Source organism: Tyto alba, unplaced genomic scaffold (genome assembly GCF_018691265.1).
Source record: "Tyto alba isolate M040663 unplaced genomic scaffold, T.alba_DEE_v4.0 Super-Scaffold_28, whole genome shotgun sequence".
Lineage (NCBI taxonomy): Eukaryota > Metazoa > Chordata > Aves > Strigiformes > Tytonidae > Tyto > Tyto alba.
In genome coordinates this window covers 7,621,709-7,642,603 of record NW_024881302.1, presented here as the reverse complement: position 1 = coordinate 7,642,603, position 20,895 = coordinate 7,621,709, and the positions used below count along the sequence as shown (strand labels likewise).

Genomic DNA, 20,895 nt, shown 5'->3' with positions numbered 1-20,895 from the left:
TGGGTTTTAACCCGGGCGTTCACGAGAACCGATGTAATGGCTGGTTTGCAGCAGGCAAGGGGTTAAACAGAGTGATTCTGTATCACCAGGAAAAAGAAAACGTACACAGGCTTGACCGGTTATGTTCCTTCAAAAAAAAAAAAAAAAAAAAAAAAAAAAGTCATGAATTACCGAATAAACACAGGAGCTGGAGAAGGCTGGAGCACTGAAGCCAAAGGGTCCGTATGCCCCAAGATCCCAGCTCCAGCTGTAGCCAGAGGCAGATGCTACCAGAAAAGCAGTGCAAGAAAGGGGGCGAGCACACAGTGAGCCTCCCACTCCAGTCGCTTCCTGGTCTCCCACTCAGAGGTGTAGAGGCTAAGCAGCAAGACCAGGCTGTAATGCATTAACTTTTCTCAAAAGCCAGGTCTAGCATGACAAAGGCGTTAATCCTAGCAGGTATTTCTGCCTTCAGAATCTGATCTGTGCTACATTTTTCATCCTCTATTAATTCCAAGTGTCCTAGCACCTCTGCTGCTCTCCAGCCTTCAAAGCAGTTAGCTGCCTCTGTGAATTGTATGCCTTCTTGGCTTGTAAGAAATGCTGAGAAATTTCAATGACTGAAAAATCAAAAGGCTTGTCTAATACAACAGCACCCTCTTCCAAACACACTGACATTGTAATGTTTAAACAGCTGCATTGTACCATGCAAAAGCTCTGTCAAGCCACAGAGCAGCTAGCATGATCTAAACCTTTAGAAAGAGAGGAAAAATATTTCTAATTTCCACCCCATGAGCATGTGAATTGTCCAGGCCCCTTCCATCTAATAAACAAAACTGACTGTGAAGTGAAATATCCTGAAAAAGTTCTGGTTTCTCTGAGAGGAAGGAAAAAAAAAAAAAAAAAAAAAAGCAGCCACCAATGTATGAACATCTGGAGGTGACTAAAAACAGAGAGGACTTCTGGGCTGAAGATACATGATAATGTGTTCAGATGCAGAGTGAAATTATCATTGATGTCCACAATGCAGCTGCCTGTTGTACATATTTTCCTCACTGGCTGCAACAAAGTTCACAGAACTAACATGAAATTTAGGAGTTAAAAGCAATTTCAACAATTCTTTTCTGTAACAGTATCCTACTGCTAGGGAAGAGGCAAAACCATCCAGACTAACTTTCTAGCAACCAGTTCAGAGTGATCCAGTTTCTTCTCATTCTCTCTGTTTAAAAAAGAGCAGAAGAGAGAGTGGGAGCATTTGGTACAGCAGGTCAGGTCACTGCTGCACTCTCAGTTTCCAGACCGAGGTCCCTGTTAAATAAAGGTTCAGGGTGATGCTGTCATTTGGGTCAAACTTGTAAAAGATGTGTGCAACATAATACAACCTAAACACAGTATAAAACTTGCAGCTCCGTGCTTCTGCTATATAAGGGCCTCTGCTAACGCTCAGTGATGTCACCCTGAGTTTTGCTCCCGACTTTCATGGGCTTTAAATCAGGCATGATGAGTGGAGGTGAGAATCCATCTCCCCCTTGGCCCCAGGTGGGAGCAGGCTCCTGGCGTGTAGCTGCTGCAGGGACAAACTGTGGACTTCTCCCACCTCTGTAGTGCTTTCCCTTTCCAAGTTGTCACATTTTGAAGCCCTGTTTCTTGATGCCTGTTACAAACTGTAACATTATTTCTTTCTCCTCATTTCTGGGTTTTTGTTGTGTTTTTCTTTTTTTTTCTTTTTTGGTGGTAGGCAAAACGAAGATAATGAAGAATTTTTACCAACTGGAGAAACCTCCATAGATTCCTACCCAAACTGGTTAAAATTCCACATTGGCATTAATCGGTACGAGTTGTATTCCAGACATAATCCTGCAATTGAGGCTTTACTACAAGACCTGGTCTCCCAAAAGATAACCAGTGTTGGTATGTTCAGATATATATATATTTTTATCATTATTTGCGCGTTGTTCAGGATCTCATTGATGTTTGAATATTAATATTTTGCATGGCTTCTCTCTGGCATGTCTACAACATTGCTTCCTGACTTCTGTGCTTGTTTCCCCTGTTAAACATGAAGAGGTATTGCCAGCTCTGTATTACCTGAATAATTGCAAAGTCTGCCAGCAAAGCAAACGTGATTCATTTTGGAGATCTTTTAGTCCCAGTCAGGCTGAAAATGCCCTATTCTGTTATTTAGAATAAATATAATAAAAATAATAATGATGATAATAAAAAGGATGCCAAAAAGCACATAGCATCTTGCACGAGCTGGATTTGTGTTAGCTGGTTATTCTTTAAAAGGCTGTGCCTGGCAGTGCTTGTCTTCCCAAGGAAGGAGAGAAGCTGCTGACCTGCAGCCCTGCAGCGATGGCTGCAGGAGCATCCGGTGCCGCGGGGCTCTGCAGAGCTGCAGCTTCCCGGGGCATTGTGCAGGGAGCTCCGGGCAAGCCAGCTTCCCACTGAGCAGAGTTCAACTCTGTTTATTCTGCTTGTAAATCCACGATGGGGATGTACCCATGTCAACCTTCGGCTCTGGTTAAACAAGGTGACGCAGTTTGGGGCTTTTCTCCAGGGCTGTTTAATGACAACGTGTGTCTCCTTGAATTTAGCTGCGGTGCTGTGCAGGGAAAAAGAAAAACAAAAAAACAAAAACCAAACCCACAACCCCAAGTGAAAGCCCTGGGATACTAAACAAATGCACACCCCATGGTTTCCAGAGGTAGAGAGCTGCAGCACAGGCAGTGGTTTCTGTTGGCCACGCAGAAAATTAAGTTGCTTGTGCTGACCGCAAAGCTACTAAGTCTGTTACAGAGGGATGAAATAGCAGGAGCTCTGTAAAAGTGCTGATGGTGTGTTGGCGCCAAGGGATGAGGTCAGCAGGTCTTTAACCCTGCAAGGCAAGAATTCCCCTAGCTTCAGCAGGAAATGGTCTGGGGAAGAATAGCATGAGCAGTCCTAAGCTGTACATTTTCCACTGTGTGAATCACAGCGGCTGCTGAGCAGGAGTAAGGGAGATCCTTGGTCATCACGAGTGGGCTGATTTAGCTGATCTGGGTGGCGTAGGTGTAAAAGGCAGGATGCCACAGGAGAGCTTTGCCTCCATGAGTCGAGCTGCCCGCAGGCTGTACCCAGCACACAGCTCTGCTCTGCGCTCTGCTGGGGCACGGCTTTGAATAAAGCAGTTTGTGGTACCCAGGTGCCATCCCACATGTTGGATTCAGGGGTCCAGTGGACACCTAGCTCATGAAAGATGACAAACACAGGCTTCTTTATTAGCCTGTTGTCTGTCCCCCAAACTCTGAATCGGAGAGATTCATTAAGGAGCTCAGGTTTGACAATTAAGCCATGTATTTTGCCTTCTCTAGCTCAGGGGTGACACTGCAGACTCTGCCCATGCTTCTCCGGTCTGTGCTGGAGGGTGACGAGGGCACTGTACAGACATGGCCTGGGTGATTTTCTCCTTGACACAGCCCTCACCTTTCCTGATCTCTCCCCTCAATACCAACTGATTTCTGGAATAGTAGTGTCTTGTGCGAATGGGGATTGAGCCAGCACTACATAACACGTGTTAATGTTGCTCTTTGAGTACATCCATCAAGAAGGAGAAGATGCAGGCTGTGCCCTTCCCTGTGCCCTGCAGAGAGCATCAGTACCCCAGGCAGTGGCCAGGCTGTCCTCAGCTCTGTGCAGAGGTGATGCTCAACTAAACCATCTCCTGGCTCATCTGCTGAGGTTTACACAGAATGCATTGGCCGTAGCGGTGTTCTGAACTGCATGGCTGCAAAGTGTATCGATCTCTATTTACCTCTTCAGTGCTTTAGAGCTCAGCCGTGTTGCCTGTGCGGGAGAGCAGTGTTTGCGGCAAATTTGGCAGCGTTCAAGCCATGAAGTTTGTCACTTCTGCAGAGCAATGGGATGGTTAAGGTTCATGTAGGACCATAGAAGCTAGTGGGAGAAAAAGGGAGGTGGGAATGAGAAATAATAATTTAGTACCCACTCTTCACTTGGTCTTCTGGGCTTGATCTTCACTTGTGCTTCTGGGCATGTTACTTAACCTCTGTGCTTTAGTTAAACTAGCAGCAAAATGGTTATCATAAAAAATAGGAGTGAAATCCTGACCTTGGTGACGTAAGTGGAAGTTTTGCCTTATAATTCCCTGGGGCCATGATTTCACCTAATGTATCATACAGATGTGTCATGAGGTTTCCATTAATTATGATTCTGATAGAGCTTTCAGATCAATGGGGGAAAGGCCCACAGGACCACAGAAGATTTATGATTGTTATTAGCAATTTCCTATGGGACTGTCTTTCTGTTAAAGTTTGAACAAGTTTGACTGTCTTTCTGTTAAAGTTTGATTCCTATATGTAAATCCCAGTCTAAAATCAGGCGAATGGAAATGGAAGGGGACTTTTGCCAATGTGGAGATGCCAGGATCTGGATTTTGTTGGTAGCATCCACTGCCTGCCTCTGTGGGGATTCAGGAGCTTTGTCAGGTTGCAAAGCAAGAAAGAGCATATTGTTAATATTTTTTTTTTTTAATTACACAGTGCATCATCTATTATTTTACGTTGTAAATTCTTTGGGTGTTTCAAATAATACCTGCCAGTTTTCAGCTTTACTGCAGAGCAGCAGCAGAGATTAGAAAACATGTAAGGTGATTAATAAAGAGTAATATATTTGACCAAAGGACATTTATAGGGCTGTTTCAATCTTTTGAATATTCCTGCATATCTTCTAATTCATCTGGTTTTTTTCCTTATAGTCAATTTTTGTTGTTTTGCTTTTTGTTTTCTTTTTGTTAAGGCAGCTGCAAAGATACCAGGTTAGAAGAATAAAATAAATGGAAACCTTCATAATGCCAAATATTCAGGTTTTTTTTTTTTTGCAAGCAGGACAATTAAATATACAATCTTGCACACATTGGATGAAATGGGATATTGCTTTATTTGTTTTCTTCCGAGTGTTCTGATCTGCTTTGGTTCTCATAGATTTAGGTGATTTGCTGTGGGAGTTCTTGATACCTACAGTAATTAGATCCAAACTGCAGCTAAACAGCTTTCTTAGCCACACTGTAATTTCTCTGCTCCACTTGCATTATTTATGGAGGAGAGTGGTGACCAGATTGATCCCCTGCCATCTATCAGAACTGCTCACACGACTCTGTAACGTGCAGTGTTATTTTAAAATGAAAATGGTGACAGAAGCAATTCCCAAGAGCAGGGAGCACCAAGGTGACATTTTCTTGATGTTAAAGTTTAAATGGAACAAATCCATGGATGGGAAGGAGCATCTCATTCAGCTCCCACAGTGACACCTAGAGTTGGCCTTGAAAAGGACAGGGTTACCCAGAGCTTTCAAGCTGAGGATGTATTCTGTGCCCTGCATCAATATATTTATTTACTATTCGTTTTGTTCAGCATAAAGGGATAGCTCTTAATTTGATTTAATTCACTGAAAATTTCCTCTTGCCATAAATAGGAGCCTAGAGAGAATTGTTTTTTTCACTGAGCACCGAAACCCAGTTTTCAGAAGCAGCACATGCACAGGCAATTACACATTTCCTTCGCCTTTCATAACTGTTTTTTGCATGCATAAATAACCATAGTTAGCTATTTTTTTTGCATATTTACAATATATCTGTGCATAATTGTGGCAGCACTGTCAGCAGTTTAACAACAAATACGGCCTGGTGCATTGTAGAGGCAGTGTGGGCTTGATCTTGCTTGCCCTGCTGTCCAGTGGAGCTGTGCTGTGGGATCGCCTATGAGCAGAATAGGCTTTTGTAATTCCTGTGTCTAGCTGGGTTTTATTTTTCAATTCTTTAAATTCTCTGGTTGGAAAGGTTTGGAAACATTACCTGACTGAGTTCATTTCTGAATCTGCAATGCCTTCAGTTTGTACAGCCAGTAATTAGAAAGCAAGCACGCAAGATTACTCACGCAGTGAATAAATGCTGCAATTAACAAAGGTGGACTCTACTTCAAGTCAGGAAAAAAAAAAAAAAAAGAAAAAGGCAAGACGCTGAATATTGAACATAAATTCTGGTGCTAAAAGAAATTATACAAGTCTCATCCAAAGGAAAGGAAAAAGTGCTGTTGAGAACGCATGAAAAACATAATGAAATGTAGAACCATTGATTCACTGTATAAGAAAACAATGAATCTGCCAAGAGTCAACAGATTGATTTAATGTAGAGTTCCAGATGAAAGGAGGGGACTTAAAATGTACAACAAAGCCTCTGAATGATTTCACAGATCTCTCCCCCTCCAGAAGTCTTTTACTCTCTTGACTAAACCAAGAAAGGCCTTTAAAAACAAGTTAGCAGAATTGGCTGAACAAGAACAAATTAAGAGCTGATGAGGGCTTGAATTTGTTTTGAAATATGTTCTTTACTGCTTGTACAGGGCCATGTCTCTAGCCCGGGGCAGAGTATTACTTGTTAAAGCCAATCAACACTTTCATGTTAGATTTAAGCTCGATCTATAAATAGGCATCCAAAATGGGTCTGAACATCCTCTGTTTCAGATGTTTATTGCATCTTATTTGACTGGATCTCATTTCTCAGGCATTAGCATTGCATAATTAAATATATTTTTAAATGTTTGTTGGATTCTGACCAAAAGCCGGGTTCAGAGGTCCTGTTGGGACTCTCACTCTCCATCAGAAGACCATCCGGTCTAGACAGGCCGGTAGGATGAGGGCGATATATCATGCAGCAAAACAGAGGAGTTGGAAAGCCAGACCAATTCAGATTCCAAATCCTTTTTGGTCAGATCCCTTTGGGCAACACTCTGTCTCTCCTAGGAGTTAGTACCAGATGCTTGCCAGAAACCCTGTGGCATACAGTTGTAAAAAGGTGATTGAGAGATGATAGGTAGTACATCTTTTATATTGGATGGTGTCTGTGGATCGGGTCTTCTGTTGGTGAGGGGACAAAGTGGGGAAGTAGCAGACATGGCATGTGGCTGTGACATTTACATCATAGATGTAAATGGAGTGGGGATTGTTGGAGGCTTGATCCAAAGTCTATCAGAGAAAACAGAAGGAATCCCACCAATTTCACTAGTCTTTGGACAAGATTCTAATCCCACAGATACTCAAGCAAAGAGATATTTTAGGGAATTTTTTACAAAGCCTCCTAAAGTTAGGAAGATTTCTGATCACAGCTGAAAGCCCTTGCACTAGGTTAACAGGAAAGGTTAATGTTGCTTTCCATTTCCTTTTAGTTTTGGGGGAAAAGAGAGGCTCTAGGCTTCTGTAAGATAAAAGGTAATGTTGGTATTGGGATTTGTTTTTAACACTGTACCAGTATGTCCAAGAGCTGTATGAGACTTGATTTGAAGGTACCTGCTGGGAGGTTCATAAAGTCTTTTACAGATCTGTTCATGACCTGTGATGTTACAGTATATTCAGAAACCTTAAAAAAAAATGAATTTGAACTGTGACTAGTGGTTCCCTTGGAGTCAGTACAGCCTTATGTTGCAAGGCCTTCTTAAAAATACCTAAGGCTGCTGATCACAAACATGACAGATTGCAATGGTGTAGCATCCTCCAGTTTTCTGGAAAATTGTATATACTGCTTCTGGGTATTATAAATTCTTCAGAAATGCTCCTATGGGCAGTAGGTAAAGGCACAAGGACATCTTCAGATAAGCAAAGAATGTTTGTTTGGGATAAGCTCCTGGAAGCTGACAGGGCTTCCCCCGTTTGGCCATAATGGCCGGAGGGACATGTTTAACTGAGGTCTGATTAGGAAAGGGAGTTCCTGAAGGAATGCAGCTCAGAAAATGGGAGGGAAGCCAGTACACAGATGTAATGCTAAGTTAGGACAGGGAAAGTAATCTGACCTAGAGGTCTGAGTGAATGATCTTCAGTGAGATCTGCTCTTTTCTGGCATTTCCACCCCTGGGATTTGGGCACCCTGGACTGCTCCCAAGTCTACTTAGTTTAGACGTGCATGAAGGGCCTTGCTGAGTTCAAAAGGACAGTCTAAGCTTAGGTACTTCCCTCTCTCCAAGGGTTACAATATTAGACTCTAGCTAGCCTGGACTTGAAGGGTGGCTTTGAATCACCTCCAGCCTGGCCAGCACGTCTGTGGCACTGAATGAGCAGCCAAAGTGTGAATATCTGCACGCGAGTCTGGATGATATGGGGGGAAGCCATAACATGGTTTGTTATCCAGGATGCATGTGTCTTCCAGCATGCCTTGCTGTAAGGCACAGTGGGACACTGTTCCCACCAATGTCACCCTCTGTTTTGGGGAGGTCCAATGTTTACTCCTAGCAGCAGTGGAGGGACAACATGCCAGCAAAACTTGTGCTCAGCCGAGGCTACTATTGCATCCAATTAAAGCAATACAATAAGATGGATCTGAAAAGACCAGGGAGATGCTTTTGTCTTACTTCAGCTCAATTCCTTATGACAGGAAACTAGGCCTTTGTGTCTCATGGAAGAATTATTCTGAATTGTTAATCTTCTTCATACATTTGCCTACTTGGTGATGACACACTCGTTGAGTTCGGCTGCTAACAAAATCATTATCTGTCAAGTGGCTTCAATTTGCTGAGAAAACCAGTCTTCTTAGTGTATCTGAAACTTTGTGCTTAGAAAAGGACATGCTGGATTTGATCTTCAGTTGGTGTGAGCAGTCTGCAGGCAGCTGTGTTGAGGTCTGTGGGCTGGGGAGTTACGTCTGACAGACAGGAGGCAATTCAGCTCTTCAGTGCTGAGGCTGATATTGCTGACCTACATGGAGATAGCCCACGCAAACAGGGGTGCAAATATGGGCTGTGCCTTAATGAGCCGGGCAAATCCCGCTGGTCCTGGGGATGGCTGCGCGTTCCTGTGGGCTTGAGGCAGGGGCAGCTCCAGCCTGAATGCTCCAGGCTAGATATGAAAAGGCCTAATGCTCCTTCTTCCCTCAGGTGCAGATAAACTGACCTGTTCTGAACAAGAGATGGAAAAAAATGCCACATGTTTCTGCTTTACCTGTTCAGTGCAAATTATTTAATGCCCTTTAGTTTCTAATTATTTATTTGTTCCTTTGGGATAAACTGGAAATGTAAGAGAAGTCTGGGGTCAGCAAAACAGCAAGGCAGGAGGGATGTTATTCTAGGAGAATTATAATTACACTGACCAGATTTGCATAGCATTTTGTTGCAAAAATGTAGATTACAAGTGCTGAAAGAGAGCTGGTGACCTATCAGTAATAAGGCATAGAGATGAGTAATTAAAAGGATATTCAACTAATGTCATTGGTTAGAGAGAAAAAAATGTACAAGCTATATAGGTGGAACAAGGGCAGCTCTAAGCCAAAATTTACAGAGCAAGGTAACATGACATTTATGTAGTTCTCCAGATGACACGGGTTTTGTCAGAACTGTAAAGAAGGGCTTGGTTATCTGATCATTTGTAGGAAGCATTTTTAAAGGACTGACTCATCCACATAGACACTACTGCCATGGCCTGCCTCCAAACACAGAAGTGAGTTAAGGAGTCAGGGTATAGGTCATTTAATTTATTCAAAGCAGTTTTGATTGAGATGGTAAAAAAGCAGATGGTTTGCCAAAGTATGTATTTATCTTTTTTAGGTAGCCTTATCAACGAGTAAGATGCATTTTTCTGAATTCTTATATACATTAAAAAAAATATCTCTGACTTTAGAAACACTATAATCTGGCTGTTAACATGATATTGTCCAAACTGTTCAGACTGGTATGAATAAATGCCAGTGTTAAATTTCCATTAGCTCTCAGCTGGGAAGTGAGAGCATTTAATGTCTGAGTGAAGATGGCCCTTGGTGTGCAGTGTAGACCACAGTCCTTGGTGCCTCCACGTGCCCTCTCCTACCCTCCCAGCAGAGCCAGCGACCTGCTCTGCACAGCTCTGCTCTCCTATACAAACCACCTTGGGATCCCTTGAAGTTAGGGTCCAGTTAGGGTCAACCTGTTTGGTGCTCAGATACTGCAGTGCTGAATCTAATACAGAGCAAAACATACATGATTTTGTTTCAAGGAAGCTGAATGTAAGTAGATTCACATGTAGGTTTTTAAAGTGGTTTTGTTTTTTTCCCCACAGCGATGAAATCAGGAGGCACCCAGCTGAAGCTGATCATGACGTTCCAGAACTATGGACAAGCATTGTTCAAACCAATGAAGTAAGTAAAAAAATTCCGTGTTCTAAAGTGAAATTGTGGTGGAATAACCTGCTGCTATTTTCTAAGCCATTATAAGTTTGCTGTAGTATCTCTCAAGGATAACGTGTCTGTTTCCCTAGGCTTGCTGCTGATTGTAGAGTTTCAGGGTCTGTTGAAACCTTGGCCTGCTAGACTGGTCTTTGGAAAAGATACTGAGAAGCCTTCAGATACTTTACAGTCTTCTCAGGAATGTTACTGACTGATCTCTGTGAAATCTCCCATCATAAATACAAAATGTTTTCATAATTTCTTTATGTAAACTTACTCTGCAGGTCTGAGCTTTATCTAGAGTCAGTGCTCCTCTGGAATATGGCCAGACAAGAGAGATGGTTCAGAACGGCTTTGGGAATAGCTAAATAGTATTTTTCTGATAAATTATAATTTAATCTGTTGATTTATTATTGTTTGTATTAAAGGGTTATGTTAGTCATTTGGCTGTGGCTATGCTGACTCTGAAAATAAGTTTATCTGAGAGTGGTATTGCAAGGTAATGAATCTAGAGAGAAAGGGAAGGACTAGGATGATGCAGCCTTGATTTGTGCCTGCCCAGATCCCACTGAGATGAGGGAAGTTATTCAGATATAAAGCAGATGTAAATGAGTTCTGAATCCTGACTTGTATGTTTGTGTTGTAATAAGGAAAATGACTCTGTGCTTACTGTAGAGGGTTTAGCAAAGACACTTGGGGCTGTGAAATGTTTAATGAAGCTACTCAGTATCTGTGTCAAGGGTACTACTGGAATAATAAATTCATTTCCATCTTTTGTTCCCACTGTAAGGAAGTTCAGTTAATTTCCTCTAAGGTGGTTCATAAAAGACTAAAGTAGATGAGAATGAGTGGTTTGGAATATGTTTTGGCATTGTGTTACAGCTGTAGCAGGGAGCACAGCTCAGGGGGTAAGCTGCTGGCTGGAGACTGAGAAATTCCATGTCCCACTATAGATTTTGCTGTAGGCTGACCTCGGACAAGTACAGATTTGACTTGATCTTATTTGACTGTGAGAAGGCCCAAATAATCGGTCCCCCTTTCTTTCAACCCAAGTTGAAGCAGGAACCCTCCTTATGTGCATTCGTCCTAGCAATCACAAGGAAATCTTGTGAACTTCAAGGCAGCACAAGGCATTTGTGCAAAGGCTAAATGCCTCTGTTATTTCCCAGATTGCACACAAATGTTGCCATGTTTCTAGTGGATCACTGATTGCCTGGGATAGGTCAGAGGACACACAGGTAACACTGACAAGTCAGAGGGAAGGTGCTATCAGAGAGCATCTACTCCAGCAACTTCCCTACCACTCTCTGCCCTGTACCCGAATGCTCAGATCATCGTTGCATGGGTCCATCCTCTATATCTGCAAGTTTGATGTATACAGGCACAATTCTTAATTGTGTCTTGTCCCACATATGAAATCAAGAACCAGGCGAGTTCAAACAGCCTTTAAGTATTTGGCATAATTGTGGTTGCGCTGGTGGCTTTTTACATAGTGTGTGATTTGTTTCTTCTCCATTTGCTCAGAGGCAGATAATCTCAATCTTTATCACTGGTACGACATTGTAATTCTGGAAATGCTAATGAGGTCAAATCAAAAGTTAACCATTTCTATTGTACTATACACAGCCTCAGCAAGATGATGGATGACAATAGAGGTATAGCCACATTCCTGTGTAGAAGCAATTACTGCCATCCACTAGAACAATAACAGAAAATTATGTTATCTTAATCATTCCCTTTGCTTGATTTGAAAGGCAGAAACACCCTACTTTCTCACTGCTTTTTGCATTATATACACCACCGGAAAAAGCAGCTTTAGAGCATTCAGCAGCTGTGTTCCCAGGCACCACACCTTACAGTAGCAACACTGCTGCGTTTGTGCTGAGCATCGCTGAACACATTAGTGATTTTGAATAAGGATGTTTGCAAGCATTCGTCTTCATTCTGGTAACAGTGAGCAGGGAGCCAGATGCTCGGTTAGTGTAAATCTTTCTAGCTCCTTTGGCATCTGGTCCCACTGGCCTCTTTCACCAGCTTATGGACTGCTGTTGATGAAGTTCTTGGGGAGGTTTGAAGCATCATTTCTTTATACAGAAATAAGCAGCCTAGAGCTACCAAAAAAAAAAAAAAAATCAGGCTTTAAAGCTATGAGACTTCTTGTAGGACCTTCTTCAGGCCCTAAACACCTTCTAGGCTGTTCCTGGTGCTTCCTCTTTTCTGCAGGGTACCCTTCTGATCCAGGCTTCGCAAAGCTGGCTATGCCTTCCCAGTATAGGAGGCTATAAGGACCTCACAGATCAGGGCCAGATAACTCTGGTCATCAGGACTCAGGGGGGTAAAGGACATTTTTTTCTAAATAGTTAAATTTGAGGACCATAAAATATGATCTTGATGGCTACTTCTGAGATCAGCTCATTGAAGAAATCCTCTGGTGGATAGTCAAGATGTCTTCATGTGGTGCATCCTACATGCTTCAGATGTTACTCAGTTCTCAGCTCCATTGCTTTTCAAAGCAGCAGAAATTATGCTTTTCTTTCTCCTGAGTTGATAAGCCTCTTCATACAAGCAACCTTATTCATGAACCTCACGTAGCACAATAATTAAATAGTACTGAGTGTCCAGCCGCAAATGAAAACTGGGGCCTCAGTTTATTTCTTAGTGCTGGAGGTGGCAATATGAGTTGCATCTGTATGTTAAAATGAACTGAGCCATTGTTTTTTAGAGAATAGAGTTGACATCAGTAGGATTTCAGGCTTGATCCCAAGGAAAATGGATAATTCAGAGTTTCCCACCATGTCTACGATCCAACGTACTGAAAGCTGAATGATGTGAGGTACATATAGGGTAATATGTAGACATGAGGCCAGCCTCTACCTGGATTTGATTAATTCGAACTACCTGGAAAACTGTTTTTGCTATACGTAGCTGTAGTCAGTGTCTTCCAAACTGAATTAATACCTGTCCGAGATGGACCCTTCCCTGACACAGCTGGCCATCTGCTAGCAGAAGGAGGGGTCTCCAGACCTTTGGCAGTGACTTCTGCAGGGGAGTCACAGCAAAATGTATCTGCTGGCAAATTGCTTGAAACTCTACAGACCTCATCCGACTTGCTGTGCCCTTTCTCAGCCTCTCAATTCCATGTTGAATTTATCCAGGGAGCAAGCCAGCTCCAGAAAGGCCCAGGCAGGATTTGGAAATGGAGAAATCAGAATCTGCCTTTGGCACCTTTTGAGCTCAGTGTTTGACATTAACTGACAGCTCTTCGTCTGGTCATTGATTCAAGCTAGTGGAGCAAATACGAGGACAGAAGCTTAACAGTCAGGGAAATGTGATAGTGATAAATAAAGGCTGATCAGCTGCAATTATTTTATTTATTTGTGATTCTGTATCTTCATTTTTGAAATAGTTGCCCATAAAGTATTGCAGAGGAAGCCAAATCTTTTTATAAATCCTATGGCCTGGTGTAGATTCCTCTGCTAATTCCAAATACATCATAGAAAAAGCAAGTATTTGCTAAAATCCAGGGAAGATTTAATGTATTTGCAATGTATCTTACAGTTAATGTGTAGTTTTATTTAGCTCATAACAGTTCAATCATACAGAATTATTACCATATGGGAAAGAAAAAAAATAGCAACCTCCCCTTCTCCCATGATTAGTGTGTCTAACTGTACTAGAATTGTACAGCATAATAAAATTTATTTACGTGATCGCTGATATCTGCAGCTGCAGCTTTCTATATGACTTATCAGGTAGGGATGGTGTAGAGCCATAAATTTCAAAGGTTTTTGTCTTATTTGTCCAAAAGGAACATACACTTTATAGTTTTATTTGGTTTCCCTTTGTTTCTGCCAGCTGGTGGAGTTAAATAGCTGGCTCAGCAACAAAACCAACACACTATTTTTTTTTCTTCTGAAGGCTTTATTCTTGAAGGGGGGAGATTCTGCTCCAGCAGAGTCAATGTTAGGATTCCTATTGCATATGCTGGTGCCAGGATTTTGAGAGAGATTTTCACAGTTCCTTATGGAAAAGCCAAATAGGATCTAATAGAAAATGATAGCTGGTTATTGTAGTTGTGAGAAAAGTAGTGTCCTGTGGTATGTGTTTAAGAATGACATCTCTCATTCCCAGTTTTATAGACTGCTTTGTAGAAATGTGTAGAAAGGGTATTCATTATAAAATCTTTGAGGTTTCTTTGTTCCATTCAAAGAAATACTACTGTATCTAGTGAACTCTTGACTGAAACAGATAAAAGCCATTTCTGTTCCAACTTTAGATTTTGCTTGATATTTTTAACATCTTTTTTCTTCTGTTTTTACAAGTCACAGTACAGGATTGCTGAAGTTAGCAGTTAAAGTCTTTAATAAAGTAGAACCAACTAGCATCAGGGTGATATCAGGTCAGAAGAGACTTTTGGGGTCACAAAATCCAGTCTCCTTGAGTTGCAGGTGATCATCTCAGGAAATCCCATTATTTAACTGATCAAACACTGCTGACCACGTTGTTTGTAACTTTTGCCCCTGCTATACCTCCTGAAACTCACTGCTGTAGAAATAATGCTAGCCCCCGGGAGCATCTCCTGGTTCCTACAACCTTCAGAGACATTATCCATCCCAGTGCCAGCCACAGAATAAACTGGTAGTCATGGTCTAGTGCAAAGCTAGTGCTCTACAGAAATAAAACAAGAACACTCACCTTTCAGCTTCTGTAATGTTCCTAAAGCATATCTTTTGGCTCAGACATAGGAGCTGCTAGCTGGGCTGAAATCTAGCAGCCAAGGTCATGGGGAAGATAGTATTTTTGTTTTGATTGGCAAAGCACAGCTTTTTACTGGCTTTTAAATGTCATACTTATAGCAACAAAAGATTAGCAACATTCTTTAAGCTCCTCTTTGATTTCCTTTTAGGATTGCTCAACAAATATTGCATCTTTTGATAGGGATATCAAATAGGCCAAACAATCCCTGTAATACAAACAACTGTTAATCACCTTCATTTCCTACAGTAATATGCCCTTTCTGAAGCTGTGGTGTGGCTGTTGTACCTGCAAAATGCAGCCTCCAGGCCTGATTATCATATCAATTAAGCTGGTGTAATTCCTCTGAATTGGTAGCATTCCTTCCAAGTCAGAGGAGTTGAAACGATCTTCAGAATCGGGGCCACTGGAAGATTGCTTTCCTTATTACATTGCATATCATGCTGTTTTGAGGAAATATATTTTGCAAACCTGTTGCATTCTAGCTGGCAGGCATCCAGTATAAACATACTGTTATAAGTCAACATAGCAATTAAATCAAATTGCAATGTTTTCTCTGAGCAGCTAGAGAAGTGAGATATGCATACAGTAGCTGCTATGCTAGAAGCCTTCCAGGATTAACACTTCCACACACTGGAATGCTGGAATGTGCTGCACGAAACCCAACTGAGCAGTTGCTGGTCAAAGTACGAACCCAGCCACTCTGTTTTGTCACTCGGCTTAAGCTGTGTTACTGTACTGGTCACTGGAGAACACTGGTTCTGCGCCAGGTGTGTTACTGGAGACCTAAGGTTGAATAAACTGCTTGGAAAGATTGAAGCTAGTAATCCTAGTATTCAGTTTATATAGGTGTATTTTAAAATTGCAAGGAGTGCCATGTTGTTGCATCATGAAGAAGAAATGCTTTCTTTGCTGCTGGACATAACAATCAATAATCAGATATTCTGTAGACCTCATCCATGAGATTTTGGGCTTTTTAAGGGCATTCAAATCCTTACCTACTAAATCCCTGCTGAAATGTTTACCAGGGTGAGACTGGCAGGAAATTTTGATTGTGCTTACATCAGGAATAATCTAGAGTAAACTGCATTAATTGTATCAGTAAAGTACATGAGATCTGAATGTGGTCCTAAATAAGGACAGTAAAGGTTGCTGTGTATTATTTTAGCTCTTTAGCTTTCAGTATATTGTGCATTAACTAGTTTTCCCTTTTATAACTAACCCTGTTCATCAGATCAGGTTTCAGTATTTCAATGCAAATTGTGTTTTAGGACTCAGCAGTGCTTCTGGTCCAGATCTCATTTATGCAGATTGGAAAATTTGCAGTAACTTCAAGGGGAGCTGGTTCAGGATTGAGGCTGACTGATGGCCCTGGACAGCAATGAAATCCAGTCTTCTGCCTGTCATGTTCACTGCATTTCCCCTTGCCACAGCTCAGCAACTGCTGGCTGAAATATTGATCAATCCCATCCAACCCAGGAGAAAATTGTTCTCAAATCTTCAAGCATGTTTATGAAATGACCCCAGAGTCAAAGTCTGCAAAGTCCAGGTAGCTCAAAGGTTGTCCATTTAGACTAGGATCTGTAGGGATCTGTGACAGCAGTGTTTCACGATGCTGCCAGCCAGGAAGAGGAAAACAAAGCTCCTTCTCTCTCTTTTGGCACCAGCTCTGTTGTGCTGTCCCAAGCCGAGCTGCCCTGTGTTATCCCCTGGAGCCGGGCAGGAGCTGCTCTGAGCTGGGACTGGACAACGTGGGTCCCAGTGGTGGAAGGGAGCAGAGATTTCTGCAGCAAACAAGGGCTATTTTGCCAGCCATCACCATGTCCATGGAGCTCAGCCCCATCCCACTTCCCAGCACTGGGAAGCTACCATCCACCGCTGCTGGTGAATTCTCCCCAAAGTCCCTCATGGCATCTTCAGCTCCTGGCAGAAGACTTCACTCTGCAACTCACAGAAACATCAGCCCTATGGTCTTTGTGACTGGAGTTTTTTGGACAAATAATTCAAGCCTTGCATTTTTCTTCAACTCATTTGTTGGGGTTTCTCCAGCAGATGATAACACAATGCTCAATATATATTTTTGTTCTTGTCTTACACAGACACAAATGGCCACAGGTACAGACTGTACCTGCCCCTTATAGCTGTTTTAAGGGAGAGCTGAGTGGGCTGTCATATTTTACAGTAGTGAAGTTTCTCTGCTTGATTAGCCACCTTCTATCTAAGTGCTTATAGAATCTTGCTAATTAGTCTTTGGGAACAAAGACATGCTGGTGTTTATTTTTTTCTTTAAAAGCCAGTTATTACAGCAGATAACTTTTTTTTTTAACCTGTTACCACAGTGTATTAGGAAAAAAGCATTTTCAATGTCTGTTTTTAATCAAGCTACTTCTTCATTTTAATTTTCTACATACCAAGAAATGCAGTCCTGTTTATTTGTCTTTTAATCAGAGACCCACTTTCAGTTCCTCAGTTTCTTATTTCACACATTTTGCCCTGTATTAGCAGGGCAGAAAAGCAGCAAACATTATCGAGTGAAGAGCTGGCTTGAAATGCATAACCTATAATTTACTGCTAAGTAACAGGGCTTGGCACATGAGGGACTCATTGGTGTAGCAGTGAGGTAAGATGTCCTTAGTAAATCTAAGCAAAAAAATGTGTCCAAAATGTTTTCAGTGGGATATGGAGATATCGCTACCGTGGAATATATCATGGGAATTTGTCTGTTTCTCTACAATTTATAATCCTTGAACTAGGCTCAAGAGACTGAAATTCAGGGAGGTAGAATGATTTGTGCAAGACTTGTGGTGTAAACCAGAGGCTGAAGCTGGTTGCTCTCTGAAGCAGCATGCATAGCTTTATCCTGGAGACGAGTTGCACCATGCTCATCTCCCCCCAGACAGCACCCCCCCACACACCTCGGGAGGAGTTATTTTTGGATATTTTATGAAACTAAATGGCTCCCCTTCTGCCCCTGGTCCTTATCTCACACAGGGATAGCTCTGGGAATCCCCACTGCTTTGGAGGCTGCAGGTGGAGATTTGACCACTTGCACTGAGATTTGTTTGAAGTTTGTTTGCTCTTATAACATATCCAGCTCCTTAGGGGGCTCAACATTTCTACAGGTTTCTTGAGTTAGGGCTGCTGGCTATGGGAAGGGGCAAGAGATAAGCAACAGTGAAATGGATCTGATGAAACAGTGTGTCTAGTGGCTGAGGACCCAGGTCCAACTTTGCTGGAGGTCACTGGTTTAGGTGACACAGTCTGGTGGTCAGCAATGATGAGAAAGCTGGATGGCATTTGGGAGAGACCCACAGCTGAAGTAACAGTGCCTTGCAAGTCAAGACAGGAAGGTTTTGGCAAAGCTTAGGAGAAAGCGCACAGCACATGTCCAAATTATGTCCTTGGTGTGGTACTATTGGTGACTCACTCCTGTAAACAAACAAAAAAAGTGTGTTTAAAATAGCTGTTAATAACAAAGCTTTAGGACACACTGAACATTTCTGACTTTTTATTTTTTCATTGTCAGTGTCTGCTTCAATAACGTTAGTACTTTTGTTGTTAACTTACAATTTACCACCCTGCTGTAACGTTTTGCATGTGGGTAAATAAAAGCGAGAAAGCCTGAAAAAGTCATTTGCATGTGAAGAAGTAGCAGAAACCCAGACTATATAGCGTCTGCAAATGTGTGGGGGCTGGAGAGTAGAGGGGGACAGCAAAACTGTTGTAAATAGAAGCAGTTTAAAGTGCTGGATTATGTGCTGTGGATAATAAAATACCCCAAGCCAGCATGTAAACCAGATACTGTTCTCAGCATCAGCAGCCAACCGATCCTGTTAGCACTTCAAGCCCCTTTTGTAAACCTTGCTAATCGGCGGTCTAAATTCTTCATGCAGGGGTGGTGACCTGGCCAGAGGACAAACAAGGCCATGGCTGTGCTTGGAGAGCTATAAGAGCAGAGATACTGCACACCGACTTCAGATACATGCAATCTGTATATGGATTTTAAACTGCTTTGATTAGCTGGCATGAAACAGTAAAAGAAATTAAGGTGTTAAATTAATCTGTAGATTTAAGGGGAAATCTAGCAATGAATGGTATTATCTTCCTTTAGTTTTCAGTATGACTGACTTGTATTTTGTTTGATTCTATCTCATGATACACAAGAAGAGAATGTTGACCCAGCGTATTTGTGTTTCCCTGTGTTTTGTGCCTATGTGAATCACCATGATACAATAATCCAGCCAAAATTTTCAAACAGACTTCTTTTGCATCTGATTCCTTAGGGGTTTATTAAGCAGAAAATCTGATTCCCAGGGCATAAAACCCAGAGGTTTTCCAGCCTTTCATGTTGCAAGCCCAGGTTTTGTGTCAGGGCCCTGAGTGAGCCTCAGTCGGGAGGAGGGGAGAGCGAAGCTGTGGTTCAAATGCCGGCTCTGCCTCCTGGGACTGACAATGCCAGGGACAGCTTAAAGCAAAATCTTTTTTTTCTCCATAGGACTGAGATGTGGGACCAGGGCTTGTTGCTGGCAGAAGGATGGGGTGCAGCAAGGAGGGTTTGTGCCAGCCCTGGGCAAGGTGGGGACAGCAGTTGACCCATTTGGCATGCACCTAGTGGCACCACAAGCCTCCATGTCACCCCCCACTCACAGCAGCAGCCGATCTGACATCTCAGGGCTCTGACACCAGCAAAATAGTGTGCCCAAGGAGGGCAGAGCCTGCTTTCCCCATTGCCTGCCTAGTTTTCCTATTCCTGGAGCCAGCTCCAAGTTGAAACCATCTTTTTTTTTTGCAGCATCCTGACCCCAGATACAAGAGCTGGGTAACTGGGAATTTAGCCCAAAACATGCCCTTTTTTGCTCTGCCTGACCTACTTGTCGCTGCCTGTGGGGAGCCGGAGGGGTTTCTGCTCCTTTTGTGCCTTTGCTTCAGAGAGTCAAGCTTTTGTGCTGCTGATTGTATCACAGTGCCTTGAAGTTATCTTGGCGTGCACTGGATATTTTGGTACAGAAGCTGCTTTTTATGTGCTTCTGTAGCACTCAGGGCACTAATGCTTCGCCCGAAGCCATGGCGAAGCCTCTGCTTTTGTGCTGCGGTACCACGAGGCAGTGCCAATCCGGAGCAAGTCCACGGCTCCGGGCAGTGTGAGCACAGCTGGGGTCCTGCTCCGTTAGCTGTTGGCGAGGCCATGCAGAAGAGACGGGTTTTGCAGCATATCCAGGCCACCTATTCAAATCCAGGCTCTTTTGGCACCCGTGAAATTGTCTGACAACTTGTGAGTGGGCACCATGCCATGCAAGCAGATGGGCATGAATGTCCCAGCAGCCAAGAGCCTGGGATGTTCAGCTGGCAGAGGGGAGTGGGAGCAGAGCTCCTCGATGCTCATGTCCAAATGCCCGTCCCTCCTGAAGTTACCATGGGAAGAGAGGGCATGGCTATGCGGTGCCTGATTTGGGCACGGTGTGTTTTACAGCAGTTGATACCCCCTACATTCTCCCCCTGGTTCCTTCTGCTCCATCACTGAGGACAGGGTAGTTGCTGAGATGCTTTCAGCCACAGCTCCCCGTTTTGTTGGGGCCAGCCAGCACCCAGCACTGTCCTCTGTCCTCCAGAGTCTCACCTTGAAGGCAACAGCAACAGCACAGCAATTCTTTTTTAAACTACCTCTGCTAGGTGGTTTCCTATGGGAAGCCGGGTCTTGACAGAAGTGAATCCTGAGATAAAAGGATTAAAACATCCTCTTTGAGGCTTCACAGAAATTGCCACAAGGGTTTACTTTAAAATGTAACTCCAGGGAAGGCCTTAATGCTTATTGCCCCAAGGGGCAGATTTTCTCACACAGGCATGCATTTCATAATGATTGACACATCATTAATTAGCTGTTATTAATTAACCCCATAATCTGAAGGGATGGGGGGAGGAATTCCTTGCAGGCCTGGATCCTGTAATTTCTTTGAACACACGAGTCCCCTGTTCTGCTGAACTCCCAA

At 42.8% G+C, this 20,895-nt stretch overlaps 1 protein-coding gene across 2 annotated transcripts in view; it reads left to right on the top strand.

Moving 5' to 3' along the window:
* The window catches only part of FAM20C (FAM20C golgi associated secretory pathway kinase), a 58,942-nt gene that overhangs the window by 2,125 nt on the left and 35,922 nt on the right, over positions 1 to 20,895 (top strand). For both annotated transcript variants that reach the window (XM_042798635.1, XM_032983610.2), the window contains 2 exons: positions 1,718 to 1,890; positions 10,048 to 10,126. In XM_042798635.1, the coding sequence (XP_042654569.1) occupies positions 1,718 to 1,890; positions 10,048 to 10,126 (252 nt within the window). The remainder of the gene's footprint in view (positions 1 to 1,717; positions 1,891 to 10,047; positions 10,127 to 20,895) is intronic.